At 65.4% G+C, this 27,359-nt stretch overlaps 1 protein-coding gene across 3 annotated transcripts; it reads right to left on the bottom strand.

Annotated features, from left to right (window-relative positions):
- Positions 1-5,835: 5,835 nt before the first annotated feature.
- On the bottom strand, positions 5,836-26,195 carry ADGRB2 (adhesion G protein-coupled receptor B2). 3 transcript variants are annotated; one of them, XM_086480396.1, is made up of 31 exons: positions 25,394-26,192; positions 21,364-21,447; positions 20,177-20,341; positions 18,716-18,880; positions 17,444-17,608; positions 16,495-16,659; positions 16,312-16,413; positions 16,050-16,156; positions 15,438-15,632; positions 15,279-15,347; positions 15,070-15,178; positions 14,849-14,995; positions 14,141-14,216; positions 13,967-14,069; positions 13,671-13,714; positions 12,480-12,606; positions 11,813-11,916; positions 11,421-11,523; positions 10,993-11,143; positions 10,656-10,725; positions 10,457-10,523; positions 10,252-10,337; positions 9,586-9,684; positions 8,461-8,632; positions 8,292-8,387; positions 8,051-8,090; positions 7,224-7,882; positions 6,787-6,822; positions 6,380-6,484; positions 6,182-6,235; positions 5,836-6,030 (listed from the first exon to the last, which is right to left on the bottom strand). In XM_086480396.1, exons 1-31 carry the CDS (start codon positions 26,178-26,180, stop codon positions 5,836-5,838), a joined length of 4,647 nt encoding a protein of 1,548 aa, XP_086336522.1. In that variant the 5' UTR covers positions 26,181-26,192. The 3 variants fall into 3 exon arrangements, with proteins under 3 accessions (XP_086336522.1, XP_086336521.1, XP_086336523.1); XM_086480395.1 differs by lacking the exon at positions 18,716-18,880 and having other exon boundaries at positions 25,394-26,180; XM_086480397.1 differs by lacking the exons at positions 9,586-9,684; positions 17,444-17,608; positions 18,716-18,880 and having other exon boundaries at positions 25,394-26,195.
- Between the last annotated feature and the right edge of the window lie 1,164 nt (positions 26,196-27,359).

Here is a 27,359-nt window from a genome sequence, read left to right as displayed (position 1 = left end):
TCCGGGGCGGTGGGAGCGCCGCGGGACACCGGGAACTCCGCCGCGCCGCCCCCGCCGCCTTCCCCGCCTCCCTCCGGGGGGGTCCGAGCCGCCCCCCCGGCTGCTGCCCGCCCTCCGCCTCTCCAGCCCGGGGCGGGGGGAGATCCGAGCCGCCGCCCGCCTTCGCCTCCCCGCCCTCCTCCTCCTCCCCCCCCCCCCCCCCCCCCCGGGCACCTCCTCCCGTAGCGCCCTCCCCACCCCTCCTTTCCCCCTCCCCCTGGGGTCGGACCCCCGCCCGGAGGAAGGGACCCCCTGCGGGGGGCAAGCGGGACACCCCAATCCCTAAGCTGGGGGTAAACCCTATCCCCTGGCTACCATCCCTGTGGAGCAGCTCTTCCTCCCGCCAGGGACCAGAGGGGACCTGGGTGCTGGCACCGGTGATGGCATCGCTGGCCAGAATGGTTGCCTCTCTGGGGAGGAGGGGGTCCCTCCAGGGATGCTCCTCCACCGGCGTGGCACCGGGACCCGGCACCTGACCGAGATGGGTGCAGCTCCAGGCAGAGCCCGTGGCACCGGGGAGCAGCTGGACCCCACTGAGCACCACAGCTGATGTACCTTGCCCAGTGGCTTGGGGACAGTCCAGCCCAGGACGAGGTGCGTGGGGTCAGAGCCCTGGGATGGGGTCTCTGCTGCCATCCCCCCACTGGCATGGCAGCAGGGATGCTGCCTGTGCCTGGCAGGGCTCCCCGCCTTGTCCCCAGCAGCAGAGCTGATGGCTTTCCAGAGCTGAACCAGCCTCTCCAGCAGAGCCGTGGCCCTGCCAGCCCTGCCAAGCCCTGGAGGGATCCGGCACCCATCCCGGGTCACGCCGCCTGTGTGCAGTGTCCAGCTCCGTGCCGCAGAGACGTGCCAGCCCCAGACAGTGCCCTACTGCCCTGCCCAGCTTGGCTCCAGCATCCCCTGCCCACGCAAGCTGGGCTACCCTGAGCCCCCGCAGGCAGGGAGCAGGCAGAGAGCAGGCAGGGAGCAGACAGGGAGCAGGCCCACCCAGGGCAAGTTTGGGTTTGGGAGATGCAAAGCAGCTTTGGGTGCTCCTCCCGGGTCCCCATCCCTGCATCCCCTCTCCGAGGGATGCCCAGCACGGCTCTGTGCCACCAGGCCCCTCCTCAGCTGCTTTCTTCCCAAATTGTGATGAATCTATTTACGCTGAAGCTTTACAAATGTGTGTTAGGGACGCATGCATCTCAATAAACGCGCTCTAATTAACAACTGATATTTATTCAGCCCACAGTAAATAAGCTGTCGCGGGCAAACCAAGCGACGCTGCTTTTGAAGAGCGGCTCGACTCTGCCATTTATTCAGCCGACAGCCCCCGAGATGCAGTGACAGAGCACTCGATTCTCCTGTGAGTTGCCTGCTGTAGTAATTAAGGGTAATTAAGGCAAGTGGGTACGAAATATAACGAAACTTTTATATTTCCTGTACATTGGACAATTATTCACCTTGCGCTGTTCTTTGTTGGGGGCCACTCAGCAGCAACGAACCCCTTGCATGAGCACGAGTGGGGTTTGGGCAGTTCCTGGGTGGATCTGCCCTCACCCTCGGCACAAAGCATGGCCCCACAACCCACCCTGCAGCAGAGCAGGGACAAAGGGCAGCCTCGTCCCTTCCTCTCAAGCCAGACCCCTTGCTAAAACCAACATACCCAGCAGCTCCAGGGCCCTCAAATTCAGCTGGGAATCGCTTTGGGGGAGTTGCACCTATCCCTTCTGCTGCTCTTCCCATGCCTCAGTTTCCCTCATTTGCCAGAGTGCTCCTTTGCATAGGTTGTCCAGTGGCACGAAGGGACCCCACTGGCCCTGGGACCATGCGAGGGAGACCCACAGCGTGGAAACCCCAGCTCCTGCTTCCCCTTGCTGTGCCAGCGCACAGGATCGGTGTCTCCAGGAGAAAGAGGCCAGATCCTGCTTCCCCAGCACCCTGCAAAGGGGGGGAGCAGGAACGATGCCGAGTTGGGGGATGGAAAGCCAGATCCTGTGGGCCCCAGCCCACCGACCCAGCACGGAAAAAAGCAGAGGCACGTTGCGCTTCCAAGAAACAGCCACGCCGGCTGCCAAGAAACACGAGCCGGAGCAGAGCCCGGCAATTTTCGAGCTGGAGACAATTTGCCTCCGACCCTGAGTGTCATGCGGCAGCCGTGGGTCTCCCCACCTTCCGTGCTGAGCTCAGCCCCGGCGCTGCCAGCATGGCTCCCCCCCAGGGACCCCCATTGCCGGGGGGTGAGGGCTGGGGTAACGCTGGCAGGACCCTGCCAGCTCACAGGCAGCTGCCGGCACGCTGGCCCGGGCAGCACATGGGAGGGAATTCCTGTGGCGAGGATCTCGGCGGTTCGGCATTTGTTTCTGCACTGATTTGGGCACAAACCCCCCAAATCCAGCATTCACTGGGAAGGAAAGAGCCCGCGGGGATTCTTTTCCAGCTTGACAGGGCCCGTTTGTTTCCGTGGCGTTAAAACAGCAGTTTTGCCTCTTTTGGAGGAAATACTTTGCCGAAGAGCAAAGGGAGAGGAGGCTGGGGAGCCAAGAGGCAGAGCTCGCCGTCCCCCCGCGCCGCTGTGGGCTGCGCAGCCTCAGAGCAGTTTCTCCATCATTTCCGCCCCCCAAACCAAACATTTTTGGCACAGGGAAAGGGGGGGGCGGCTTGGCTCAGATGGAAGCTGCAGATGGAAAATGGCTCCAGAGCTCTCTCCAACCTGCTCGGACCCACCATGTACCCACTGGTCAATGGCCGGACCCACAGGATTGGGGGCTGGTTCCCCCCATCCCCCCGCGCTGGGTCACACCGCAAGCCTGCGCCTCTTGCCCGGGCTCCGTTCCCTCACCGCATATGGCGTCTCCATGAGTAATAAAAGCTGCTAATTGCCAACAGATGCCCCAGGAAACCCTGACGCTGCCTCTCACGGCTGTATTTGGCTGGGAAAGGAGAGGAGGGGAGCTGGAGCTGGCCCCGGGTCCCCCGAAGCACAGGGTGGGGGGATCCCAGTGCGTGGCGGCTCCCAGCAAGAGCAGCGAGAGGACGCAGCTGCTATTATTAGCAAAATTAGCAGCCAGGCCAAGGGGGCTGGTGCCCCTGACCCACAGCATCGCCCCCACACCACTGCCCAGCCTCCTGCCCCACAGCCTCCACGGGGCCAAGGAGCTGCGGCCGCGCCTCACCGCAGCCCCTCGCCACGTGGGACCCTGTGACCCACCTGTAACCTCTCCTGCAGCCCCGTTCCTGCCCGGCATGGGCAGCCGAAGCCCCCATGCTTGGGCCTGGCCTCCTCCCTGTGTGTGGCTCCAGCATCTGTTGCACAACTGGAGCTGGCACCAGCCCAGTGTCGGCAAACCTGGGGGCAGGAGATGGCTGTGCCAGGCCCGGGACCCGCCGTCTCTGCTTTCTGCTTTGTTTGAGGAAGCCCTAACAGTGGGGAGGGAAGAATTTGGCCCTTTCCTTCGCTTCCTCCCTGCTCCCATCACTGTGCCGCAGCCCCCAGCCCACTTCTTCCCATGCTCCAGGCCTGAGCTGGGCGGTGCTGGGATGAACTGGGTTATGCAAATAGCGCTTCAGCCTTAACTGGACTGCCTAGGGGGCCGGGGAGAGACCCCTACTCCAGGGGCTGCATCCTGCGCTGGTGCCCCAGCACGGCTGCATTGGGGCCAGGAGCAGCATCTCCTGTCCCGGCCTGCAGGCACCCCCCCTGCGGCACTGCTCCGCCATGGGCCCTGTGCCAGTGGGAACCAGTGAGCCTCTGGCGAGACACTGGGAGGCCGAGAGAGCTGGTGGGGAAATCACAGGCAGAGCACTGGGAGCAGGGAAGGGATCGCCATGTGGCACTGGCAGCATGTCCAGGCTGAACCGGGGCTCTGTGCAGGATATGTTTGCTCCCTCCCTCCCTCAGCCTTGCCACCCCTCTGTCCCCCCACCCCCAAATACATAGTCCTCTCCTGCAGCACCCTGGTGCAGGACCTTCCAGCACCCCTTTTTGGCTCCATGGGGGTCCCCCCTCCCATGGGCACAGGCACAGCTCATCCCTCCTGGCTGCGCCGGCGCTGACTGACTCGTTGTGGGCGCTGGCAGCTCCACAGGCTCCCGAGGTGGGTTCGGTTAATGACGCTCCCCTTCGCCTGCCTAAATTCATGTCTCGTCTCGCAATCACGTCTCCACGGCCCCAGGCCTGTGCTGATGAGCACTAATTGATGCTGCGTCAGGGGAAAGCGCAGCTGCCCAGGATGGTGGGGGCTGGTGGTGCCCTCAATCCCCAGCACCCAACGGGCTGGGGGGTCCCCGGGGCTTGCAGGGTGCTGAGCAACCTGCACAGCACCATGGCGCAGATGAGGAGTGAAACTTTGCACTTTGGGGGCCACTGCTCCAAACTGGGCAGCATCCTTTACCCCGAGGTCTTGACAGTGCTGGCATCCCCCAGGAGCAGGGGGTCACTGCCAGCTCCACCGCTCCCACCAGCTTCATCCCTGCGGGAGAGTCACCTGCCTGAAACGGGAGGGCTGGAGGGTGCTGCCTGCTCGCCCGCAGCCTGTGCTGAGCCTGTCCTCACCGCAACGAGCCCTTAGGGAAGCTCTGGTGGCTTCTTCCAAAGAGAAGCCGTAGCCACGGCCAGGGCACTCTTCCCACCATCATAGCAGCCGTGTGGCCCTCCCTGGTGTGTTACGGCACGCCACAGCGGGAGGGTTTCGGCGCCACAGTCCAGGTGATCTGCCTGGGCACCTGATCCATGCCATGAGCTGCTGAGAGCCGTGATGCAAAGATGTCCTCTCCTCCAGCGCTGCCCTGCCCCAAGCTCGAGTCCTGCCCCTGCTCTCTCACCACAGCTCCTGGTCCGGCACGAGCCTGGCATTCATGGCTCATGGTCACGGCTGCTGGCCCCACTGCCGCACCGCCAGCCCCCCCTGCTCCAGCGCTCCGGTCCCGGTGCCGGGGGCAGCACACCGGCTTTGCAACGCCCAGCTCCGGCTGTGCTGATGCCAGGGATGCTCCGGCAGCGCGAGGCGCCCCACGCTACATGCCTCTGCAGATTGCATTGTAATTGCCTCCAAAGTTACTAATTTGCTCATAGATTAATTACCATGTAATTTACGGCTCTTGGCTCCCGCGATAAGACGTTCATTTGCAAGGCAGCACGTGGGCGCGGGCTCAGCCTCAGCAAGCAGGATCCTGCAGGCTCCAGGCAGGGGCACAGCCCGAGCAGGGAGGTGGCCAGGGGGGGAGCAGAGAGACCAGGGGTCCCCAATGGGTGACAGCCACCCCCCTCCCTGACCAGACTCCTGAGACAAAGCACGAGGCGGCGGCCGCAGCCCCACGGCACCACAGAGAGTGAACTTTTATTTCCAACAACGACAGCACCTGCCCCGTGGGGTGGGGACGGTGGGGAGGGCTGGGAGGGGGCGGCCACGGGGCCCCGGGGGGGGGGGGGGGCGAGGGTAGCCCGGCCCCGGGGGGCGACCGCTCGCGTGCACATGGTGCACGGCGTGAAGAAACATCCCGGTAGAAAAGAACGAAGATCCGACGGCCTCGACGGCTGGTCCTGCCCCAAGGGGGTGCAGGCGTGATCGGTGGGTGAGCATGGGGGGTGCACGTGTCCCCTCCACACCCGTGTCCGGAGGGTGGCAGGGAGGAGAAACCGCGCGAGGACGGGCGGGAGGCGGCTGCAGCCGGGGCGGGGGGGGGAGCGTAGTCCCTCCCATGGGGATGGCTCCGGCCAAGCAGGGACCCCCCCCAGCCACCGAGGAGGACGGAGCAAACCCCGCGTCTCGGCTCGTCCTTCCCCGGGGCGAAGGCGGCGGCGGCGGGCGCGGGGTTTCACACCTCCGTCTGGAAGTCGCCGTCGGCCGCATCCAGGCCGGCGCAGGGGCCCTCCCAGTCCGCGCGGCGCAGCTCCAGCCGGTCGCGCTGGGCGCTGGGCAGGGACCCCAACGTCATCGCCTTGAACGTGCTCCACGGCTTCAGTGGCGCGGCCGGCGCCTGCGGCTGCTGCTCCTCGGGGCTGGCCGCATCCTGCGGGGCGAGGGGCAGCTGCAGCAAGCGGCCGGGCTGCACGGTGATGCGTGGCTCTGTCCCACCGGCACCCAGCCCCGGGGCACAGCCACCCACCTCCATCCTCCGTCCCCATCCCGGATCAGCCCCCGGGGAGGGCTCAGGCACTTACGTTGGCCGTGCTCTTCTCCCCGCCGCCTGACGAGACGCTCCACCGCTTTTCTCGCTGTGGAAAAAAACCCACAGCGCTCAGCCCCAGCATTATCCCAGGGATGCCTCGTCTCCCCCCTCCTCCCCGGGATGCCCCAGTCCATGCAGGGGAAGGTGGAGCAGTGCAGACTGGGGTAGGACGGCACCCCGAGGACCTCACCTTGGAGGAGCCAGCAGCCGGGGCCCGGTACCGGTCCAACGTGTGAAACTTTTGGTTGAGCTCATGGTAGAGCTCAGAGTGGCGCTTCCGCGTGTGCATCACCTTCTGCGGGGCGAGAGCAGAGCCCACGGCCATCGGCATCCAGCACTCCTTGGCACGCACCCGCTCCCCATCCCCCTCTCACCCCCTGCTTTCCCAGGGCACCCCCAGACCCCGGGCAGACGGTGCAGGTGAGCGTCAGAGCCCACTGCAACACTCCCGCTCGGCGTTGGTGTTGTAATCCAAGCTCGGCTGCTGCTTTGCTGACAGCGAGCCAGGGGGAACCAGGGACAAAGTGGTTCAGTCACCAGATGGCACCCGACCCCACGGCGGGCACCGGTGACACCCGCTGCCATGGCAGGGCTTACCTCGAAGTCCAGGTCAGAGTATCGCAACCTCTTCCTCTGGCAAGGGACACGCAGGGCCCGGAGCAGGGGGGAGGAGATGGAGAAGAAAAGGGAAAGGTCTTTGCAGGTCCAGGGTGCAGAGGGGAGCAGGGAGGGGTGGGGGGAAGCTCACGCCAGCCCCAAGCCATGCCACTCGCAGGGGGCAGAGCCCGGCTGGAGACAGGGGGCTCCCAGCCGAGGTGGGGGACGTGCAGCTCATCCACTGCGCTACTGGGGTGATGGCAGCCCCAAGCGAAGGGTGGGATGCCGAGCAGCCAGCACGGGGGCAACTCATGCATCCCTGCACGTGTGCACGTGCTCACACATGCTCTTGCACACTCGCCCAACCTCCTCCCACACATCTCCCTCCCCGTGCATGTGCCCACGGACACGCTCACACACCAGCTCCCCCCACTCACCTCCAGGGACCCCACTTTCATGGCGGAGCCAGGGACGGTGCGGGGCATGGTGCGGCTGCGCTCCGAGAGCTCCGAGGCCAGGATCTGCCGCACGGTGGGGTGCTGCTTGAACTGGAGGCCATAGGGGGCCTTCACCGTCCCGTAGGGCTGGTTCAAGTTCACATTGACGTGATCCACCGCGACGAAGCCAGGGTAGGTGTCCCCTTCAGCCACCGGGCGCCCCGTCCCGCCGGGCACCCCCTCCTCGGTGCCAGGACCGAGGGTACTCTCTTCCCGTGGGAAGGGCTTGAGGCTGCTGGTCCGGCGGGGCAGCATCATGTAGTCGCTCTCCCGTGGGGGCTCAGGGGCCCGCAGCCAGCCGTACTCCAGCGGCCGCAGGCTGCTCTCCGTGCACAGGTAGACGGGACCCGGTGCCTCCAGGGCGAGCGGCTGCGCTGGTGGGTCACCCAGCTCACTCAAGCCCGCCACCACGTTGGGCGTCATCTTGGGAACCTGGACCAGGATGCTGGAGGGAGGGATGTTTCCTGGCAGGGTGGAGAAGCCCAGGCCACCCTCCGAGGTGGTGTTGAGCTTGGGGTCTTCGTCCCCGTCCAGCGAGATGCGGGATAAAGTGCCCGTGATGGTGGCAGGGTTGCAGGTGTTCACCTCCTTGAACAGCACTACGGGCAGGGAGCAGGGTCAGAGCTGGTCCTGGGGGTCCCTCAGGAGGGCTGGACCGACCCCTCGCGTGGTGGCATCATGCCCCCCCCAGCACATGCTGCCTGTCCCTCCCAGACGTGGCATGGTGACATCCCCATCCCCAGCGCAGCGGACAGAGGAGACCTCACCTGTCTGACACGCCAGGTCAACGTCCTTTTCAAAATCTGTCTATAAAAATACAGAAAGAGGGGAAAGAGAGAGAGAGAGAGAGGAGAGAAAGAGAGGGAGAGAGATGGGGAAATCAATGCATCTTGGCCAACACAGGGAGCAACAGCGTTTGCAAGGGGGACCTTGCCCCAGCCGGGACAAACAGCCCTGCCCAGCCCTGCCGGTGCCCGCTGCAGCCCGTGCCGGCGCTGCCGCACTCACCAGGATCTGCACCTGCCCGTTCTTGCAGGAGTCGGGCGAGTTTTCATTCTCCTCGCTCCTGCACCCCCCCATCTGACACTTCACCACGTCCTGGACCTGCGGGGACAGAGCCGGTCACGGCCCCGCAGCCAGGGGTACCCCCCATGGCACCCCTCCGGGGCCGTCCCACCTCTCGGCGCAGGAACCCGTGTACGGTGATGATGACGAAGCCCTGGACGGAATTGAAGACGGCGAAGAGGACCTGGAAGAGGATGGAGCGCCGGTCGGTCATGGCGAGCACGGCCGACATCCAGGTCAGCGCCAGCAGAGGCAGGACCACGCAGGAGCTCCACAGCGATGCCCTGGGGCAGGGAGAGAGGGGCCGGGGTGAGCCCGTTACGCCAGGGCTGCCCCGCAACAGCACCCCCCCGAGCATCACCCCCCCCCCGCCTCGCAAGCATGGCCGGGGCTGACCGCACACGCACAGCGCAGCACGGAGACCCAAGCCCAAACACCCTGTGGATGCTGTGCACCCCACCAGGCCCCCCACTGTCCCCTCTTCCTCAGTGTCCCCAAGCTGGCGCTGGTTGGGTGCTCAGGGCACTGCCTGTCTTAGGGCGAGGGGACTCGTAGGCTCTTTCTGCCCCTCAAGGCTGAGCCATCGGCACTGATGAGCCAGCCCGGGCAGGGCACAGCCGTTTGTGTCCCTGTCCCCACACAGGCAGCACAGCCTGAGGGTGCTGGGGGGATGCGGGGTCACCGTCACCCTCCCACAGCCGCAAGAAGAGCGGAAAGGGGATCTCTTTCTTTTTTAGCAGTGAATTTTGGGGCTGCTTCTGTTGCAACCAAGCCCCTGGGAGCAGGGACCTCCTGTGACCAGGGTGGCAGTGGTCACAGCCCAGCCCTCTAGACACATGCCAGCCAGCACCCATGGGGGTTCACATGCCGGGAAGAGGGTCCCGGTGATGCCCCCGAGGCCAGGACCATCCCATGCCCCATGGTGTGGTGCCCCTCATGCCCTCCCCGCTCCCAAGCCACCCTGGGGAAGAGGAGCTGAGCCCCCCTGCTCCCCAACCCCGGAGATGACGTGACCTGCGGCAAGCCATGCCATGCAGACGTGATGGCCGCGGTGGGGCACGCGCACCCCGCGCCCAGGGCCACCCCGAGCACACAGCCTTCGCCCTGCCCACAGGACCCCCAACCCAGAGCCTGGCCTTCCCTAGGGTGATGCCCAGAGCCCCCCCCCACCCTGCTCCCTGGGGTCCAAGGCTGTGCTCGGGGTGGGGGGCGAAGCGGGCGCGTGGCGGGCACTAACATGGCGCTGCTGGCGGTGGCGGAGGTCATGGCCGCGCTGGACACCACGCCGCACTTGGTGCATTTCAGCAGCAGGCTGCCGCATTGGGGGGGCTTGGAGCTACGTGCCCACCACCACCACCCCCCCGGCGCCCCGCGGCCAGGACCGGGCCAGGAGCAAGGCCGTGGGAGAGCAGGATGGCAGGGATAGGGGGGGTGGGGTTGGGTTGGACAGATGGATGGACAGACGGATGGATGGATGGATGGATGGACAGACACAGGCAAAAAGCAAATGGGAGAAGGAAAAGAGAAAGAGAGAGAGCCGGGTTAGTCGAGGGCAGCGGCAGTTGTTAATGACAAGCGGGGGTGGCCAAGCGGCAGCGGGATGGGGCGGGCAGGGCTCAGCCCCCTCCGCTGGTGGCAGGGAGGGGGGTCCGCAGTGTGCGGCTCCCCCTTCCCCGGGGGAAGGTGTGGGGGTGACTGTGCCCCCCCCCCCCCCAGCTACTGCCCCTCCACAAGGGGCTGCGGCTGCCCTGGGCTTGGCCTCTGCCGCCCACTGATGAGGTGAAGTCTGCCCCGTCCTCAGCCCGCTCCCAGAGGAGACCCCATGCCATGCCCCGCGGCGCGGCAGGGCAGGGTGCCTCCGCGCCAGCCCCAGGGACAGCCCCGCGGGGCGCAGGGCACTTACCCAGCTCGCTGCTTTTTGGACTTATCTGAAATGCCATCGCGGGACATGAGCTTGTTGAACACGATGATGCCAACCAGCATGTTCACCTTGGGCGAGAGCAGCGCCGGCGTTAGGGCCAGGCATGGAGCCCTCCGTGAGCCGGGGCTGGCAGGAGCTGCCATGCACCGGGGTGGCTTTTGGGGGTCCAAGGCTCGGGTCAGCTCACCAGCACGATGACAGCAGCGGGTCCCACGAAGGCATAGAGCAAACCGCCCTCCAGCGAGAGCCAGCAGCTGCAGGGGACCGTAGTGTGTCAGGGGCTGATGGAGAGGGGACATTCCCTGTCCCCATCCCTTGCTCCCAGCACTGCTGCCAGCCTGGAGTGGTCCCCACGCCCAGCCCCGTGTCCCCCTGTCCCCACGTACTAGCTCGCCGTCCCATAGCCTTTGGTCCGCGTGAAGCCGACGGAGACTGCGACCACGAGGGCTGGCAACCCTGGAGAAGGGAGACGAGGCTGGAGCTGCAGGGGAACAATGACGCCACCCCCCTGTGCCAGCCCCCATGGATGGGGACAGGGATGGGGCCCTTCTGGCAGCTCCCCGTGGTCTGGCTGGTCAGAGAGTGCCACGTTGAAGGGACCTGGCTCTGCTTTCCTCCATTGTGCCTCAGTTTCCCCTTCTGATGACCCTGGGGGGTACCAGGGAGGGGTGTGTGGTGCCTCCCTTCCACCCCATCCTGGGACAAGCCCTGCCAGCCTCTTACCCCATCCCAAGCACAGGAAGCGCTTCCTGACCAGGCGTGTCCGGATCCGGCCGATCACCGCCAGGTAGGACTGCCAGGCCTCCGTCAGCACCCAGCAGAAGGACGAGAGGAAGAAGAAGTGGAGGAAGGCGGCCGTCATGGTGCACACGCCCTGCGGGGACGCGGGCACGTCACGGGGCAGGCATCGCGGCACCACCGCGGCCGCGTGCCCGGCACTGCGGCAGTTAAACTCCTACGCTCAGGCAAGGTTTGTGTCAAAGCTGCCGGCGCAAAGGATTTAATCCCGAGATCGAGTTAATCCAAATCCAATCTGCTGCTAGGAGCCAGCAGGGATGAGGCGGCCAGCAGGGAAAAGAGGGCTCAGACTCCACCACAGCCCCCGTGCCCGCCTAGGGACCCTGCGAAGGTGGCACGGTGGTGGCACCCACCTTGCTGAGCATCTGGGACTGGCCCACGAGGATAAGGATGTTGGAGGCCAGGATGGAGACGCAGAAGTTGAGCAGGATGATGGAGCGCTCCGACTTGATGAACCTGCGGGCAGGAGCAGCGTGGGGCCGGGGCGCCAGCCTGTCCCACGTCCCTGTCCCATGTCCCCTGCATGCTGCCAGCACGTGGGCACTGTTCTGGGCCAAGGATAGTGCCAGGCAGCCCGGACACCTCTCCCACCCGGCTGCCACCGGGGTTATTCTCTTCCCACCGCATTGCATTTAATCACATTGATGCTGAGCCTTTGCTTGCACCATGCCCCCTTTCGCTGCCCCCTCCCCACATGGTCCTGCACCCCAGGCGCCCCCCAGGTCCCCAGCTGTCCCCGGGTCACCTCCAGAAGGCAGCGTAGATCACCAGCAGGGTCAGCAGGGCCATGCAGGAGACGGCGCAGCCGATCATCAGTGGCACCGATGGCGAGCCCGAGGGGTCCATGGCCTGGTGGCAAATGTAGGGAGGGGGGGAGTGGCTGAGCCCAGCCCCCCACCATGGCTGTTCCCTGCCAGCCCCCTGCCCCCCGCTGGGCCCCTCCAATCCCCCTAGTTGGGGACCCACAGGCACCGGAGGGGGTCGGTGGCAGCGGTCGTGCAGCCAAGGCGCCTTCCCGGGGACCCGTGCCCATCTCCATGCCAACGGGGGACGCGGGCGGAATAGCAATGGGGTGGGGGGGTGCCTGGGACGGGCCTGCCCCCTCCCCTCGTTGCACACAGCAACGCCCCATATCGAGCCCTGTCAGCCACAACACCCCCTTCTCTGCCCAAGCCCACCCTCAGGGTGCCAGGGGGTGCATGAGCCCTTCCCTTGGGTGGTGGGAGACACCCCCGTCATCCCCCCAGTGCCCACCCCACCCCACCGAGGTGCCTGCAGGCAATGCAGCCCCTGCCCATCCCCATCCTCCCTCGAGACCCCCACCTCAGCCAAGCCCGGCAGCCCGGGGATCACCCCCCATCCACGGCCTGTGTCCCCAGCAGGCTCGTCCCTGTCCCCATCCTGTCCCCTACCAGGTCTCTGGGCAGCTGGGCGAGGACGGCGAAGGTGGCGAGCTGGCGGCACTGGCATTTGGTGTGTGCTGGGAGGGTCTCCAGGGTTTGGCAGCTCTCCGTGTCCCAGTTTCCCAAGCCAGCATCCCTGATTAATGGGACGAGAGCGAGGGAGAGCAATTTGAAATGATCAAACACACACGCAGCCCCTCGCTCCTCTCCCGAGTTAACCCGTTGCTTGTCCCTGCCTGGGAGGGGAGGCAGATGGGGGGGGGGGGGGGGGGGGGCACTGCCAGAGGACAGGTTAATCCCTCAAGCCCACCGCGGGGGGTGAAGCCATCCCTGCCCCGGTTGCCCCCGCCTGCCCTGGTGCTGATCCCCCTGGGGAGCGGTGCAACATGAAGGCTTGATTTTTAATCATCCCACCTAGGTTTGGGGGGGGCCGAAGGGTGTTAAACCACAGAGGGAGGAGGCCAGGCCCGGGAGGATGGATGGTAGGGATGGAGGGGGACTGAGGCAGCGCTGGGGCAGGCAGAAGCAGACCCAGGAGCCCCCCCATCAGCCATGTCCCCCCTAGCATGAGCCACGGCTCACACAGCAGAGATGTGCTACCCCAAAGCCAGACCTGCCCGGGAGTGGGTGATGCTCCCCTTCTGCCGTGGGGAACCCCCGGGAGGGAGCTGGGAGGGGGTACCCCACAGTGACGCTCACAGGGAGAGCAGCCACAGCTCCCAGCAAAGCAGGGAAACCGGGAACTGGGTCTGTGGGACAGCTGGGGACGCAGCTCCCCGGGGCCAGGCTGAGAACTGCCACATTCATCACAACCACATGCCTCCCCGTCAGCAGGGGAGCTGCACTGGAACCAGCCGCCCCGAGGCGCAGAGCACCCACAGGCACCTGGGCTGGGGGGGGACACCCAGCACTGCCACCCCCCCCGCTCCCCCCCGCCGTGCCCTACTTTCCCTCGCTCCTGCCAGAGCGCTGGGCTCCGCGCTAACAAATCGCATCTGGCAGGCTGGCGGCATCCGTCCCCGGCATCACGCCGAGGCACATCGATCCCGCGGCAGCGCAAGTCAGAGGCGCCCGGCCATGGGAAGGGACTGGTCCCCGCTCCCTGTCCCTCCCAGTAGCTCCCCAGGGACAGCCCAGCCCCGTCGTCCAGCTCTGCCCACCGGCGAGGGCACAGCCAGGGTGTCCCTGTCCCTCACTCACGTCCTTGAGTAGTCCCAGGTGACGCACTGCGGGTGGGACGTGCCCTGCGGACAGAAGGATGGGTTAGTGCTTCACCCCCTGCTCTGCTCCCACCCCCACCAGGGTATTTGGTCCGTGGGGACCTGCCCGGCTCTCAGCATGTCCCCACCACGGGTGTGGAGCTGAGTACTTGTGGCCACCAGCTGGGAGCTGCTGGCCCCTGCCTGGCTCTCAGCACCTGGGGAGGGTAAAGGGGCCGGTGGGACCCACATGGCCCGAGAGGTGACGCGGTGATGGGACAGGAAGGAGACACTCACGTTGATGATGTGGGAGAGCTCCACCAGGACGAGGGGCTCCGTGGGTTTGGTTGGTGGGCGCACCGTCACCATCAGCACCTTGGAGGTGACGGCCAGGGGGCTCCTGCAAGGAGGGGCACCGGTTGTCTCACGGATGGGGTCACGGCACGGGGGACAGCGGGCAGCCCCACTCACCTGGGCGGGGGCAGGATCAGCCCCAGCGTGCGGTACAGCACAGCCCCGATGACGAAGTGGGACGACTCCTCCGTTTCTGCAGAGAGAGAGGAAGGAAGAGCAGCGCCGTGATGCAGCGCCCGGCACACGCGTGGGCTCGGAGAGCACATACGGACACGTGAGAGCCCACACGCCTGCCCCCGACACGTGTGAGGGAACATGCGCCCCCTCCCTGACACAGGCACGGCACACGCGGACACACGCAGGCACGAGGGTTGGCAGGAGGCCGCCTGCACGCTCACACACATGCACACTTACACACGTGCTTCCCCAGATGTGCACATTCCCAGATGTGCACATGCCCAGATGTGCACTCCCACACGTGCACAGCCCCACGCATGCCAGCTCACACATGTTCAGGCTCACACACATGCACGCGCTGCACACTCCTGGATATGTGCGCTCACACGTGCGTGCGAATGTGCGCCGCACCACATGTGCATGCTCCGTGTGCACGCATGTGCACAGCACCACATGTGCACTCACATACGTGCACGCACACACACGTGCACACCCCCAGACGTGCATGCTCACACGTGTATGCATGTGCACAGCACCAGATGTGCACTCACACACGTGTGCACGCTCACACACGTGCGCACCCCCGCACAGCCCCAGGCGCACACTCACTCGCACACGTGCACACACACGCAGAACGTGCGCGCTCACCGGCGGAGGCGAGGCTGAGCACCTCCCGGGGGATGAAGAGCTTGTCCTCGGAGCTGCGGGCCCAATCCTTCATGCCCCGGCGCCCCTTCATGGGGAAGTTGATGTCGCTGGAGACAGCGGAGACGGGCTCCCTCTGGATGCTGATCACTGCCAGGGCACAGCGGGTGTCACCGGCCGGCTCCCTGCACCCGCCGCAGCCCCGTGCCCACCCTGCCGCTCACCCAGGTTGTCGGTGACGATGAGGGAGCTCTGGAAGGCCTTCAGCGCGTCCCCCACCAGGTGGATGAAGTCCTCCACCACCTTCATCAGGTGCACGGAACCGGGCGAGACCTGCGGGCGAGGGACCAGGCTCCGCAGCCGCTGGGACATGTCCCCACGGTGGGGACATGCCGGCTGACCCTGCCACCTGCCTCTGCCCTCTGCCACTCACCTGCTGGGCATCCTCCCACTTGTCCCGGTTCTCCGCATCCACCATGTAGCTCACCACCTGGAAGAAGCGCTGCAGGGACGGGGCTCAGCAGGGCTGGGGTCTGGGGACCAACCGCCGCCACCTCCCCGGGGTTGTCCCTCGCCGTCCCCTGCCCGCTACCTGCACGTCCTCAGAGGACGGGGTGTAGGTGGCCCTCTTGAAGGTGTCGGTGACGTTGCGCAGGATCTCCACGGAGAAGAGCAGGTCCCCGCTGTAGTAGGTCTTGCGGGCCATGAGCTCTAGCAGGCTCCGCACCACCTGTGACATGCCCTCGCCTGCCAGCACCCGCTGCCCCTTGGCCAGGTGCTCCCGCAGCTTTTATGGGGGGGGACACCGGTGTCACTCGGCCACCAGCACCCCCCTCCCCAGCAGTGCTCCATGTCCCCATGTCCTCACCGTGCCCAGAGCGGGGGCACTGGGGACACTGCAGAGCTAATTGCACTAATTAGGGCAGCAGCAGGACACAGGACCATGGCGGGGCGGGTCCTTCCCATCCCAAGAGCCATTTCGCAGGGACCCAGGAGCACAGCTCAGACCAGGGTCCCCCTCCTGCTTTAGGATGGGGTCTCCTTTCCCAGCCCTGCCCGGGGAGCCCTGCCTCAGTTTCCCCATGCAGTAGCCAACCGGTGAAGCAAGGTGGCTGCTGGGATTCCCTGCCCAGGGACGGAGCAGACCCCCAGCGATGAGGAGGGGAGGGCAGGGGCAGGGAGCCGCGCCAGAGCGTGCACCTACTGAGAGATGCAAGTATCGGTACTCGTGGGAGATGCAGCGGGCAAAGCTGGGCACACCCCAGTAGGCGACCCCGTGGGGGCTCAGCAGGCACCGGCGGCTGGCAGACCCTGCGTGGGAGAACCGGGTTCAACGTCGGCACTGGAACCACCTCCCCAGCACACTGAGGACGGGTGATGCTGCCCGGCACCCCAATACCACCCGCCGCCCCCTGCCCTGCTCCAGGGCGTGGGGGGTTTGGGGCTGCTCGCCCCGTGCCCCTCACCCGTGGCGTTGGGGGGACATTTGTTGTAGATGATCTCCCCAGCAGCCGTTTTCTTCCAGGTCATCAGCATGACGTACTCATCCTTGCACATCTCGTGGTAGGCTGCGGGGTGAGAGGGGGGTGTCAGGCGCAGCCCAGATGCAGGGTGATGGGCACCGGGCTGGCGGGGGGGTTGTCCCATACCTGGGCACTTCTTCTCGTTGCAGGTCTTCACCTCCTCGCCGGTGCCCTCGCAGGGATAGCCCTGCATGCCGGTGCCCTCGCACATGCGGAAGCGGCGCTGCCAGCCGGTGTCGCAGGTCTTGGAGCAGAGGCTCCAGTGGTTCCACGGGCCCCATTTGCTGTCGGCTGTGGGGATGGGGACATCGTGGGACACCTGGCTCGGCATGCTAAGTGGCACCGGGGGGGAACGGGGACAGAGCGGGGCTGGTGGGCACCATCGACGGCTGCCCCCCGTGCCATGAACTGAAAGCCCCGCAGGGTATGAAATCCATGGATCAATGATCGGAATCTCTTTCAGACAAGACCAGCGTCCCCATCCAGCCACCCGGCCGCTCCCCCGCCGGCAGCCCAAGGGCACCCTCAGTGCATGGCAGAGCCGCTCCCTCCCTTCGGCTGCCGCGGCAGCCACGGCGCAGCAACCGCCTCCCTCCGTGCTCGCGACTGATGCCGGAGGGTCAAAGGACGAGACAAGGATGGGGTCGAAGGACAGGATGAGGACGGGGTCCATCCTTTGGCCTGACTACCCCCCTGCCCAGTGTTCCCTTCCCCAGAGCTGGCCCCAGCCCCACAAGCTGCCCCATGTGCACACGCGAATGCTCGTAGGTGCTTGCACGCCCAAAACACGCCATGACCTGCGGTCACCAGGCACCGACGGGTCCCCCCCAGCGTGACACAGGACATGCCCGGCAACAGCAACCGGCACAAGGTGGGCGGCTGCTGGTCCCTGGCATCACCCTTTGGCTCCTGCTCCCCACCACGCCCGCATCTGCAGTGGAGGGCCAGCATCCTCGTGTCACCGGAGGTGACACCGCAGCGGCTTTACGGCCGGTGACGCGCTGTGCACCGACGCGCTGTGCCAGCAGCACGCGTGGCCTCCCCCACCGCTCCCCCCCAGCGCGCGGGGCCTTACTGGGACAGGTGGGGTTGGAGCACTCCCGGGCGTCGGCGTGGGCCCCCCGGCACTCGGCCCAGCCGTGGGCCGAGACGCTGCACTTGCGCGTCCGCTGCTGCGTGCCGTTGGCGCAGGTGACGGAGCAGCGGCTCCAGGCGCCCCACTCCAGCCACTGCCCTTCCACTGCGGGGACAAGCGAGAGCGGCGTCAGCCCCCACTGGCCAGCGGCCCCTCGGCCGCGCGGCCCCAGCTCCCCGTGACCCACGCCGGGCTCTCCGTGCAACGGGTCCAACCTATGGATGTGCCGGCTCCTCATGTGCCGACCTCAACAGCCAGTGCCAAATCCTGCCCCGGCCAGTGGGACTGTCACCGGGACTGGTCCCCACAGACCGAGCAGCTGCTCCTACAGACCTGCTGCACCGCAACGCCCAGCCCTGCTGCGTGGCCACGCTGCGGGACCCCGGCATCGCTCCCTGCCAAACCCAGCAGCCCTGGCATTGCTCCCCACCAAACCCCTGAGCCCCAGCATGGCTGTACGGGCCAGGGCAGGCGGGGAAGGAGCTGCTGGGAGCTTTCATCACTCCAGTAGCATCTCCATGGGGCTCCCGTGGCAAAAGCCACGTGCTGTGGTTGGCATGTCCCTGCCAGAGCTGCTGCAGAGGGGGTGCACCCTGCACAACCCTCGGCTCCTGCACTCCTTCCTGCTCCCAGCCTGCCGCCAGCCTCCCCATGCCACACGTGGAGTCCCCACAGGGATACTGGCCCCGATGTGGCATCCCTGGCCATCACCGCAGAAACCCCACGGCCACCACCACAGCGACTCCTGGCACACAGGAGGAAGGGACAGAGATGGCATTGCCACCCGCGCACAGACAGACCCTGCAGCCGACCCCCTTCGCCACCTCCAGCCAACTCCCTGGTGCCCCACGACGTCCCTGTGCCAAACCCAGTGCCAGCGCTTTGCCTGTTGCAGGGGACAGTCAGCCTCAACAGATGGTGAGGGAAGGAGCTGGCTCCTCCGTGTTCCCCAGGCTGGTCCCCGCTGTCCGCAGCAGAGGCTCAAGCCGACAGAGCCGGCTCTCCATCCGGGTTTCCAGTGCGGACAGGAGGGTGCATCCCATGTCACAGCACCCATGTGCCCACGGGCTGTCGCGGGTCCCCATGGCGGTGCCACCCATCCCTCGCAGCACTGCAGCCCCGTGCCGGGAGCATGGCCCTGGCTCTTGGCCGGCGCAGTCTCCTGACGTTCCCAGGGGAGAAGAAGGAGCAGGGGGAGAGGGAGGTACTGACCCGGGCAGCTCGCGATATTGCAGGGCTTGGCCTGCAGCTCGGGGCCCTCGCAGGCTTTCCCTCCGCGCCGCGAGGCCACGCACCGCCGCGTCCTGGTCCTGGCCCCTCGCCCGCAGGTCACCGAGCACAGGCTCCACGGGGACCACTCCTCCCACGCGCCGTGAACTGCAACACAGCACAGCGCCGCCGTCGCACGCTCCCGGCCCCGCGGGGCTCCAGCCTCCTCCTCCTCCTGGCACCAAGGGGTCCTGGCCATGGCAGACCCCTCGTGCCCTGGGCCAGGGCTCCGTGGTAGAGCCAGGCACGGTTCCCAGTCCCTCTCCATGTCCTGCCGGCACCATCTGCCCCACCATCACGCCCCAAACCCCAAGGGCACCGAGGACGCAGCGGTGCCGCTGCCTCTCCTTGCCCTGCTCCATCCTCCCCTTCAGGGTCCCGGCACTGGCGGCGCATGTCCCCCCACACCCACGCACAGCCTGACTTCACCCCAACCCATGCCAATCCACCAGGCACAGCCACCCCCTCAGACACATCACACCCACGGGAGCTCAGCTCACCCAGGAAGAGAGCAGGGACCCGTGTGGCGCACAAGCATCCTAAAGGATGCTCCTCCGTGAGCTGCGATGTCCCTGGAGTGCCGGGACAGGGCTCACTCCCCGGTATGGGGAAGAGTGGACACCCGCATGTTTTGGGGTTGCAAAGCCCCCAGAACATCCCAGGCCTGGACAGGGCAACCAGCTGCCACTGCAGCACCCCGAGGCTCCTCTGATTCCCAGCATCCCGTGCAAGACGCACGGACACCACCATGGACAAACGGGTCAGTATGTGGCCCAGTGAGACCCCCCAGCATCCTGCCTGCCCACTCCTGCCTGCGACTGACCTCGAAGCACTGAGCAGCTTGGGCTCCCCCCACCATGCCAGGCCAGGCAGCTGCCTGGCCCCAAGTCCCCCGGCGCAGGCTCCAGCCCCCGCTTCTTCCCCAGCACAAAGCCTCAGAGACACCCTGGGGAAGCCCAGATTTTGCCGGGAGGGAGGATGGAGAGGGGCCGCCGGCTGAGCTGCTCCCAAGGCAAAACCCCCGATGGCGGAGCATGGGGCACTGGGACACTCACTCCAGCCGCCTCCCCGGGGTCACTGCTCCCCACAGGGTTTCCCAAGAGCTGATACAGCCGGGAAGGCGAGACAATGGGGGGATGTCACCAGGGCTGGGAGCAGCCCAGCGCGGGATGGGCAATGCCTGCTTCCACGACAGCACTGCCGCACAGAGCTGCCCTCCTCATCCACCCCCAGCAGCCCTCACCCACAAGAGACCCCCCCCAGCAACACATGTCCCTGCTCTTCCCAGCCACCCACTCACTCGGCACCCACTCTGAGCACCGACGCAGAGCCCAGCCAGAGGTGGGTACCCCCCAACCAGCAGCCCCCCCTCCCCAGTGCCCCCATGCCCCCCCCTCCCCGTACCTGGGCAGGTAGCTGTGTTATTGCAGGTCCTCGTCTCCCGGAGCAGCCCGCTGCACAGCGTCCCGTAGGGTGAGGAGACACAAGAGCGCGTCCGCACCTGGGAGCCCTGCCCGCACGTCAGGGAGCAGACGCTCCACTGGGACCATTCCTCCGCCGCTGGGTCCCCTGCGGGAGACATGGAGCTTGAGAGCCAGTGACTGTCTGGGGGGGCTGGGGAAGGTCCTGTGAGCAGACACCCCATGGGGGGGGGATGGGAAAGCGCCCAGGCAGCACCCGTGAGCACAGGGATGAAGACAAGGTGCCGTGGGTGGCAGGGATGACACTGTCCTTTATGTCCTACAAGTGGGGTGAAGGAGGAGCCCATGCCACCCTCCAGACCAGCTGCACCTGAGAAAGGGTGGGGGTACAGGATTGCACCCAGCACGAGGAACAGCGTCCAGCCTGGGGCGGTGTGGGCAGCCTGGTATGGCTCCCTCTCCCCACCCAGGCAGAGCATTGACATTTACAACAACCCAGCTCTTATTAAGCTTGATGATGTCTCTGAAGCTATTGGACAGGCCAGGAGAAAAGGCCATCAGTTTAAATTAAAAAGGAATATATGAAGGAGGGCTCCAAAGGGGACGATTTGTCCTGGAGACAGGCAGGACGCAGGCTCCAGAGGACAGCTCCCACGGAGATGACAACTGCATCACACGGGGACCCCGGGGCTGGACCCAGTCACCACTGGGGTCACCCCACGCCCTGCCCAACAGCTTCCAGGGGGGGCAGGACCCCCGTGAGCAGCCAAGCGTGGCTGGGAGGAGATCTGCATGCCAGGCACACGGAGTGGGAGCTCCTCTCCCAGCACCGGGGCTCATCCATCTCCTGCTCGCCTCCGAGCCCTCTGATCATAAATCATGGGGGGCTGGGGAGGGGGGAGAAGCATGCTGAAATTACCCAGATGGATTTGCCAAATAAATACATTTGAACGAAACAATTAATGGAATTTTTTTTTTTTTTTTTTTTTTTTTGCTTTACAACCCTCGGAGGAAGGTGTAAAGGAAAAATATACAAATGGAGCAAATTAAGTCAGTCCGTGGGCAGGAAGCAAAGGGAGTCACTCCATCTCCATCATCCCTGCCCAAGGACGGGCACCCGAGCCCAGCGCCGCCAGCACCCTGTGCCTGTCCCCGTGCCAGCGCTGGTACCTGTCTGGGCCATGTAGATGCCTGGCTCGTCCGCTGACCGTGGCCACTGGGTTTTCACCTTCTGGTTCTCCTCGACCGCATTGCCTGGAAGAAAGAAGCACTCCAGTGAGAGCAGACAGGGGATGGGGATGGGCTCAGGATGGGCCACCATGGGTCAAGGGACATTGCAGGGGGGACACAGGGATGCCTGGCCCCACACTGAGCACCGCATGGCATCCCCGAGGGCTAGAGATGGTTGAGCATGGCTAAGCACACTCACAGAACCCCAAAAATGTGTCACAGCTCCCCCAAACACATCACCCCCCCCATCACAGCGGCTCCAGCTGGAGCACGGCCCAGGGTGCCGCATCCCCAGTGTGGCCAGGGTGCCTGTGCCCCCACCGTGCTGGGTAGAGGTGCTCTCCTGTCCCCTTTTAACAGCTCGCTGCAGTGAGGTGGCACAAATTTATGGCTCGGCTCACCAAAAATAACAAGAGATCCATCAAGAGCACTTGGCGTGAAATTAACTGGCATGTGGAGGGCTCGGCGGGAGGTGCAGCTGCGGGTGCAGGGTGGGGACACCTTCCCCAGCCTCCCCCACACCCCCCGGACCACCCCACTGTCCTGCAGCAGGGCCCCTTGTCCCCATATGCGGGCGCAGGGTGCTGGCAAGTTCCCATGCGCTCGCCCCAGGCATGGCACAGCAGCACAGGGGCCGTGGCTGCCGGCAGACGCCGTGTGCCACGGGAAACAGTAAAGGCTCCCCTGAGCACCATCAATGCCACCCCGGGCATGTGGCCCCCCAAAATGCCATGGGCACCCTGCCGCTGTGCCAGCCAGGACAGCAGCCAGGGATGGCACAACCGCCTCACCGAGCTGCCCTGGCACTGCCAGCCAAGCACAGTGGTGTCCCCAAGGGACAGCGGGGATGTGACATGAGGACACCTGGCGTTGGCGAGGGAGCCCCCAGCCATGCTTTGGGCACGCTGCGGCTCCCATTGCAACACACAGAGGTGATATACGAGCGCCAGGCAGGGAGCGCTGCCTGCACTGACACTTATTAGTGCCATAAACCAGACCCAAATTTACTGACTTTTGCCTTCAACCCAGCGTAACCCCTGCCCGGGCTCCTCGCTGTCACCGCCAGCGCAGCTGGCCGCCCTCGGCTCCTTTCTCCATGGCATGGGGGGGGGAGACAGACCTGGCGAGGCCAAGGGGCTGCCCTGTGGGGGTCTGTCGGGCCGCGGGGCTGAGCTCCCTGAGGGGCTCCCCCTGCCCACATCATGAGCAGCACGGCAGAATTACGCACGTCACGGTGAGCGCCCGGGGAAAACCATAAATCCCAAGGATATACGAGGGCGCTCTCCTCGGCTGTGTTCGACAGAGACACCAAATTCAATTTCCTTGAGAGAGCACTAAATCCCCGGCCGTCACCACGGCGTGGCTGTGGCCATTCCCGGCACCCTCCGCCCTGGCACCCGGTCCTGCGCCGGGGGTCCTGCAGCACCCCACACCGTGGCACAGCTGCTGGGCTACAAGGGCAGGGGTAGTCTTCTGAGGACCTCAGGATGTTCCCCAAGGCCAGTCGTGTCCCCACAAGCCAGCAGCCACAGCCCCATCCCGGCATCACCTCCCCGGGGGCTGGTTGCTGAAGAGTGATGGGTTTGGGGCGAGGGGAAACGCAGCCCGGAGCAAGCCCCAGAGCTGGAACAACTTGGCCCCAGCTTTGCGGGCTCTGCGGGGGTGTGCCCGCTCCAAAGACCCCCCGCCATGGCACGGCTGCAACACACCCAATGTCACCCCACAAAGTTTCAACCCCATCTCCACACCCATCCGTGCTTTCCATCCACGTGGACCCAGCACCATATCGCACTGAGGCTGCATCTCCCCGGCTCCAACGCCGTTCCCCAGCCCCGTGGGAGAGCCATGCCACAGAGGGCATGTCACGGGGGTCAGGGACCCCGGAGGCACCGCTGCGGCTGGGAGCGGGGAGGCCCCGGGAGCGGCTGGGCGGGTGCCAGCCCCCGCGTCGCTGCGGCTCTCGGCGGAGGAGAGCCGGTGAGATCAGCGCTGGGCGCCCGCCAAGGCTCGGCTCACAGGCGCCATTCAGCCCCCCGGCCCTGCCTGCCACCGCCACCCTGAAAGGCAGCCATTCTCCACCCCGCAGGGCGCTGGGGGGGAGGCCAGGTGGGAGCCCAGGACCCCCCCTCGCTGCCATGAAGGGCGCTCTGTGCTCCAGCCCCACAGCCCCGCTGCCCAGCCCAGCGATGCAGGCGAACACCCCAGGGGGGGAACGTGGCGCGGGGGCTGCACCGGCACGGTGGACGGTGCGGCCGAGGCAAGCGCATTACCCTTGCGGCTCCGGCACCGCAATAACATTGTACCTCCGGGCGCCTCCAGGTTTTAATTGAATGTCAAATGTAATTTGGGGAAGGAGCAGAGGTTCGTGCTCTCGCCATTGCAGCCGGTCGGCATGCGGGTCTGCGGAGAGGTGGCAGGCGGCTCGGTGCCCGAGCGTGCTGGGTCTGCAGGGATCTCTCCAGCACCCAGCCCAGCATCCTCTCTTTGAGCCATGCTCGGCATTACTAACCCCCACCAAACCAACCGTGGGGAGGTGCAGAATCCACTTGAGAAGCAAAGGGATGGGGCAACCTGCAGGCCTGCTCCATGCCAGCAGCCTGCAGCACCTGCTGCTCCCCTAGGATACGGTGGGTGTCAGCCCCTGCAGCATCCCTGGACAGACGGTCAGCCAAGCCAACCATGGGGATGGCACCAGAAACTGGCACTGAGCTCTTTATCATCCATGTGGAGTTACATTTAAAGGAAAAAAAAAGGAAGAAAAAGAAAAAAAAAAATCATCTCAAGCATCTCCCCCCAGGATGAGGTGATTTATAACCCTGCAGCTGTAACGGACTGGGGATTTAGTCGGAGGATCTGCCTGTAATGACATTTAGCTCCTGAAATAAATGCTAAAGCCCAATGAAATTATATATATACCCACAGCCCATCACCACCATCTAATCTGCTGGATAAAGACTCCACACAGCTAAGTTGGGGACTGCTCCTCCCCATGCATCACCCAGGGCTGGCGCAGGAGGAACATCTGGCCAGATGCGCCCCAAAACCCCTGCATCACCTCGCCCGGGCTCAGCAGAGATGCCCCACGGGCGAAAGGAGCGCTTGGGCGAGGTGGCTCCCAGCCACGGGCAGCCCAACCCCAGTGCCCGGGGCGTGGGGAAGCACGGCTGCTTTATCTTCACTTGAGGTTCCTGCAATTCCGTAACGAGCAAATGGCTTCATTCCGCCTGGTTAATAGCGTGGCCGCGCCGTGCCGCCGTGCCGTGACATCCTGCCTGGAATAACAAGCGCCCGGGCTGCAGCAGTCAAGGGTAATTTGCCACGGGAAAGGGTCATTTTACCTGCAAATTGTTTTCCACGTCTCCACCAATGCAGAGTGACAGGGCTCCTGCTCCGGGCTCACAGACAGGCGAGCAGCAGCCCTGTGCCGGGGAGGCGGTGAGCGAAGCCCCGGGGCCACGCAGGCTGTGCCAGAGCAGCCGTGGCAAACAGCCGGCCCGGGCACGGCGGGGAGCGGCACTAACGGGGCCAGGCAGACCACGGCCAGGGCAGAGAGAGCTGCAGCCCCACCGAGCCCGGCCATCGCTTGGGCAAGGTGCACCTGGAGCTGGGAGCGTGCACAGGATTTGCACTTCGCACGGCTTCCCTGCTCCTTGCATAGTGCCCCGTTTGTGCCCTCCTGCCCGGGCGAGCGTGCACGGGCAGGATTCATCCTTTGTGTGGCTTGCCAGCTCCACACACAGCACCCAATTTGCACACTCCTGCTCCAGGGAGCGTGGACAGGCAGGATTCGCCCTTTGCACGGCTTCCCTGCTCCGCACACAGCACCTGATTTGCACCCTCCTGCTCCAGGGAGCGTGCACAGGCAGGATTCATCCTTTGCACAGCCTCCCTGCTCCATGCACAGCGCCCCTGGGAAGCATGCACGGAGCAGGGGGTGCATCCCCAGGGGTCCCCCCCACACCCTGCTCACCGTGGGGGACCTCAGGCAGGTCGAAATCATTGGCATTCGCAGAATGCAGGTCGGTGGGGCAGCAGTCACCGGCGGCGGGCGGCGGGGTGGGCGTGCGGGCGGCGTGCCGTGTGCCGTTGCGCCGGGGTGCCGGCGGGCTCTCCGCCTGGCAGCTGCAGCCGGCGTGGGTGAAGCCGCAGCGGCGGGCGCCGGGCGCCTGCAGACACTCCTCCAGCCAGCGGCAGAGCACGCTGCAGGTGAACTGGCTGGAGTTGTTGTTGTTGATGAGCAGCACCTCCACGAAACGAAACTCCAGGGCTTGCGGGGCCAGGAGGCGGGGGGCCGCCTCGGGCTCGGCCGCCAGGCACAGCTGCACAAAGTTCTTGTCGAAATGGAGGAAGGTGAAGGGCCCTGTGCCCTCGCACAGCTCCAGCTCGGCTTCCTCCTCCTCCTCCTCTTCCTCCTCTGGCCGCTGGCGGGCGGGCGAGGGGCTGGCAGCCTCGCCACGGGGGTCGCAGGTGTAGTTGGCCAGGTAGTGGTCGAGCGGCAGCACCATGGGCGAGAAGTGGGTGCAAACCTGCTCCTCCCGGTTGAAGCGGAGGTAGAGCGAGTACTTGGTGGGGTCAGGATTCTCCAGGGTCCAGGAGCAGCCGGAGGAGATGGTGGGGAAGAGGTCCTTGAGGGAGAAGGAGCCGTAGAGGACGCCGGAGGCCAGAGCGGAGCAGGCGCTGGGAGCCGGGTCGAAGGCCCACGTGAGCCACAGGACAGACAATATCACAGCCAGTAAGAGGGGACCAGCAGCGGTCATCCTATGGCATTTGCCCTGGGGGAGAGACAGACGGATAGACAGACAGACAGATGCTTACCAGGAGGCACGCTGCTGCAGGCCCCCTGGCTGGTACGCGGAGGGGGTCAGCACCCTGCACTGAGCCCCAGCTGGTATGGGAGCAGCATCCCAGCTGGTCCACATCCCCAGCCTCCACCTTGCAGGCAGGGGACATCCATCAGAGACCCCTGCCCTGTCCCAAGGCACCCCTCGAGTTGGGGACTTTACCCCAAAACCGCCAGAGCAGAGACCTAGCTCCCACCCCGCAGCCGGATGACCCCCACCGCAGTGACCCCCCCTGCCCTGGACTCAACCAGCCAAGCTGACCAAGCACAATGTGGGCAAGGAGCCACCAAACAGTTTCTGCCCAGACGGGGCTATAAAAAGCCTCATAGCTATTGCTGGTGCCCTGGAGCACCGTGGGGAAAGGCTGGCTGCTCAGCGGAGGAGCCTGGGGTGATGTACCGGGGGTGCACGGGCACCTCAACAGCGTGGTGTCCCTCTCACCTGCTGTGAGAGCCCAGCACAGGGTGAGCAATCGTTCAAGCACATATTTCTTGGACACCATGCTGGGTACGCAGCAGCATCGCCGTGGATAGCTTTTTAATAACTCATTAATAAAATAATGCACGCAGTGGCCTTATTAAGCGGGACCAGAGCGTGGCTCTACAGAGGCTGAGGCCACCGCACGCGTGTCGGCACTGCTCAGCCAGGCAAGCCTGCGCTCTGGGCAGCGGCGGTGGGGAGGGGGCAGCCCCAGGGACGCCGGGGGACATTCAGGAGGTGGCCGCAGGGGATGGATGTCACTCCAGAGGTTGACTTCTAAAATCACTGAGGTCCCCACTCCCTTCTGTCCCAGCCATGCCGAGCACTCAGCACAACACAGGGATGCTCTTCTCCATCCCCAAACAACATCTCCTGCTCCCAAATCACCCCTGGCCGAGGCCCCAGTACCGGGGCATCCCCCTGCTCATCAGAGAGGGAATCTGAGCCTCGGCCGAGCCTGCGCCGAAGCCACGACGGGCACATTAGAGAGCTAAAAATAACCCGGCTCTCATGCAACAGGCTGGCGCTGGCTTCCCGCCGCCCCGGCAGCGTGGGGGCTCGTTGCCGGCCGCTGGCCCCCGCCAGCAGCATGCAGGCATGGGGAGAAAGGGGCTG

Source organism: Leptosomus discolor, chromosome Z, assembly GCF_034619465.1.
Source record: "Leptosomus discolor isolate bLepDis1 chromosome Z, bLepDis1.hap2, whole genome shotgun sequence".
Taxonomy (NCBI): domain Eukaryota; kingdom Metazoa; phylum Chordata; class Aves; order Leptosomiformes; family Leptosomidae; genus Leptosomus; species Leptosomus discolor.
The sequence above is the reverse complement of the archived record's forward strand: the minus strand, read 5'-3'. Positions and strand labels throughout refer to the sequence as shown.

Excerpts from the sequence above, each read along its gene's own strand:
- ADGRB2 (XM_086480396.1), bottom strand. The coding sequence starts at position 26,180 with ATGACCGCTGCTGGTCCCCTCTTACTGGCTGTGATATTGTCTGTCCTG. Across the intron at positions 16,660-17,443 it reads CTCCAACCCCACCTGTCCCA|CCGACAGCAAATGGGGCCCG; the intron begins GTAAGGCCCCGC and ends CCATCCCCACAG. Across the intron at positions 14,217-14,848 it reads GCTCAGCCTCGCCTCCGCCG|AAACGGAGGAGTCGTCCCAC; the intron begins GTGAGCGCGCAC and ends CTCTCTCTGCAG.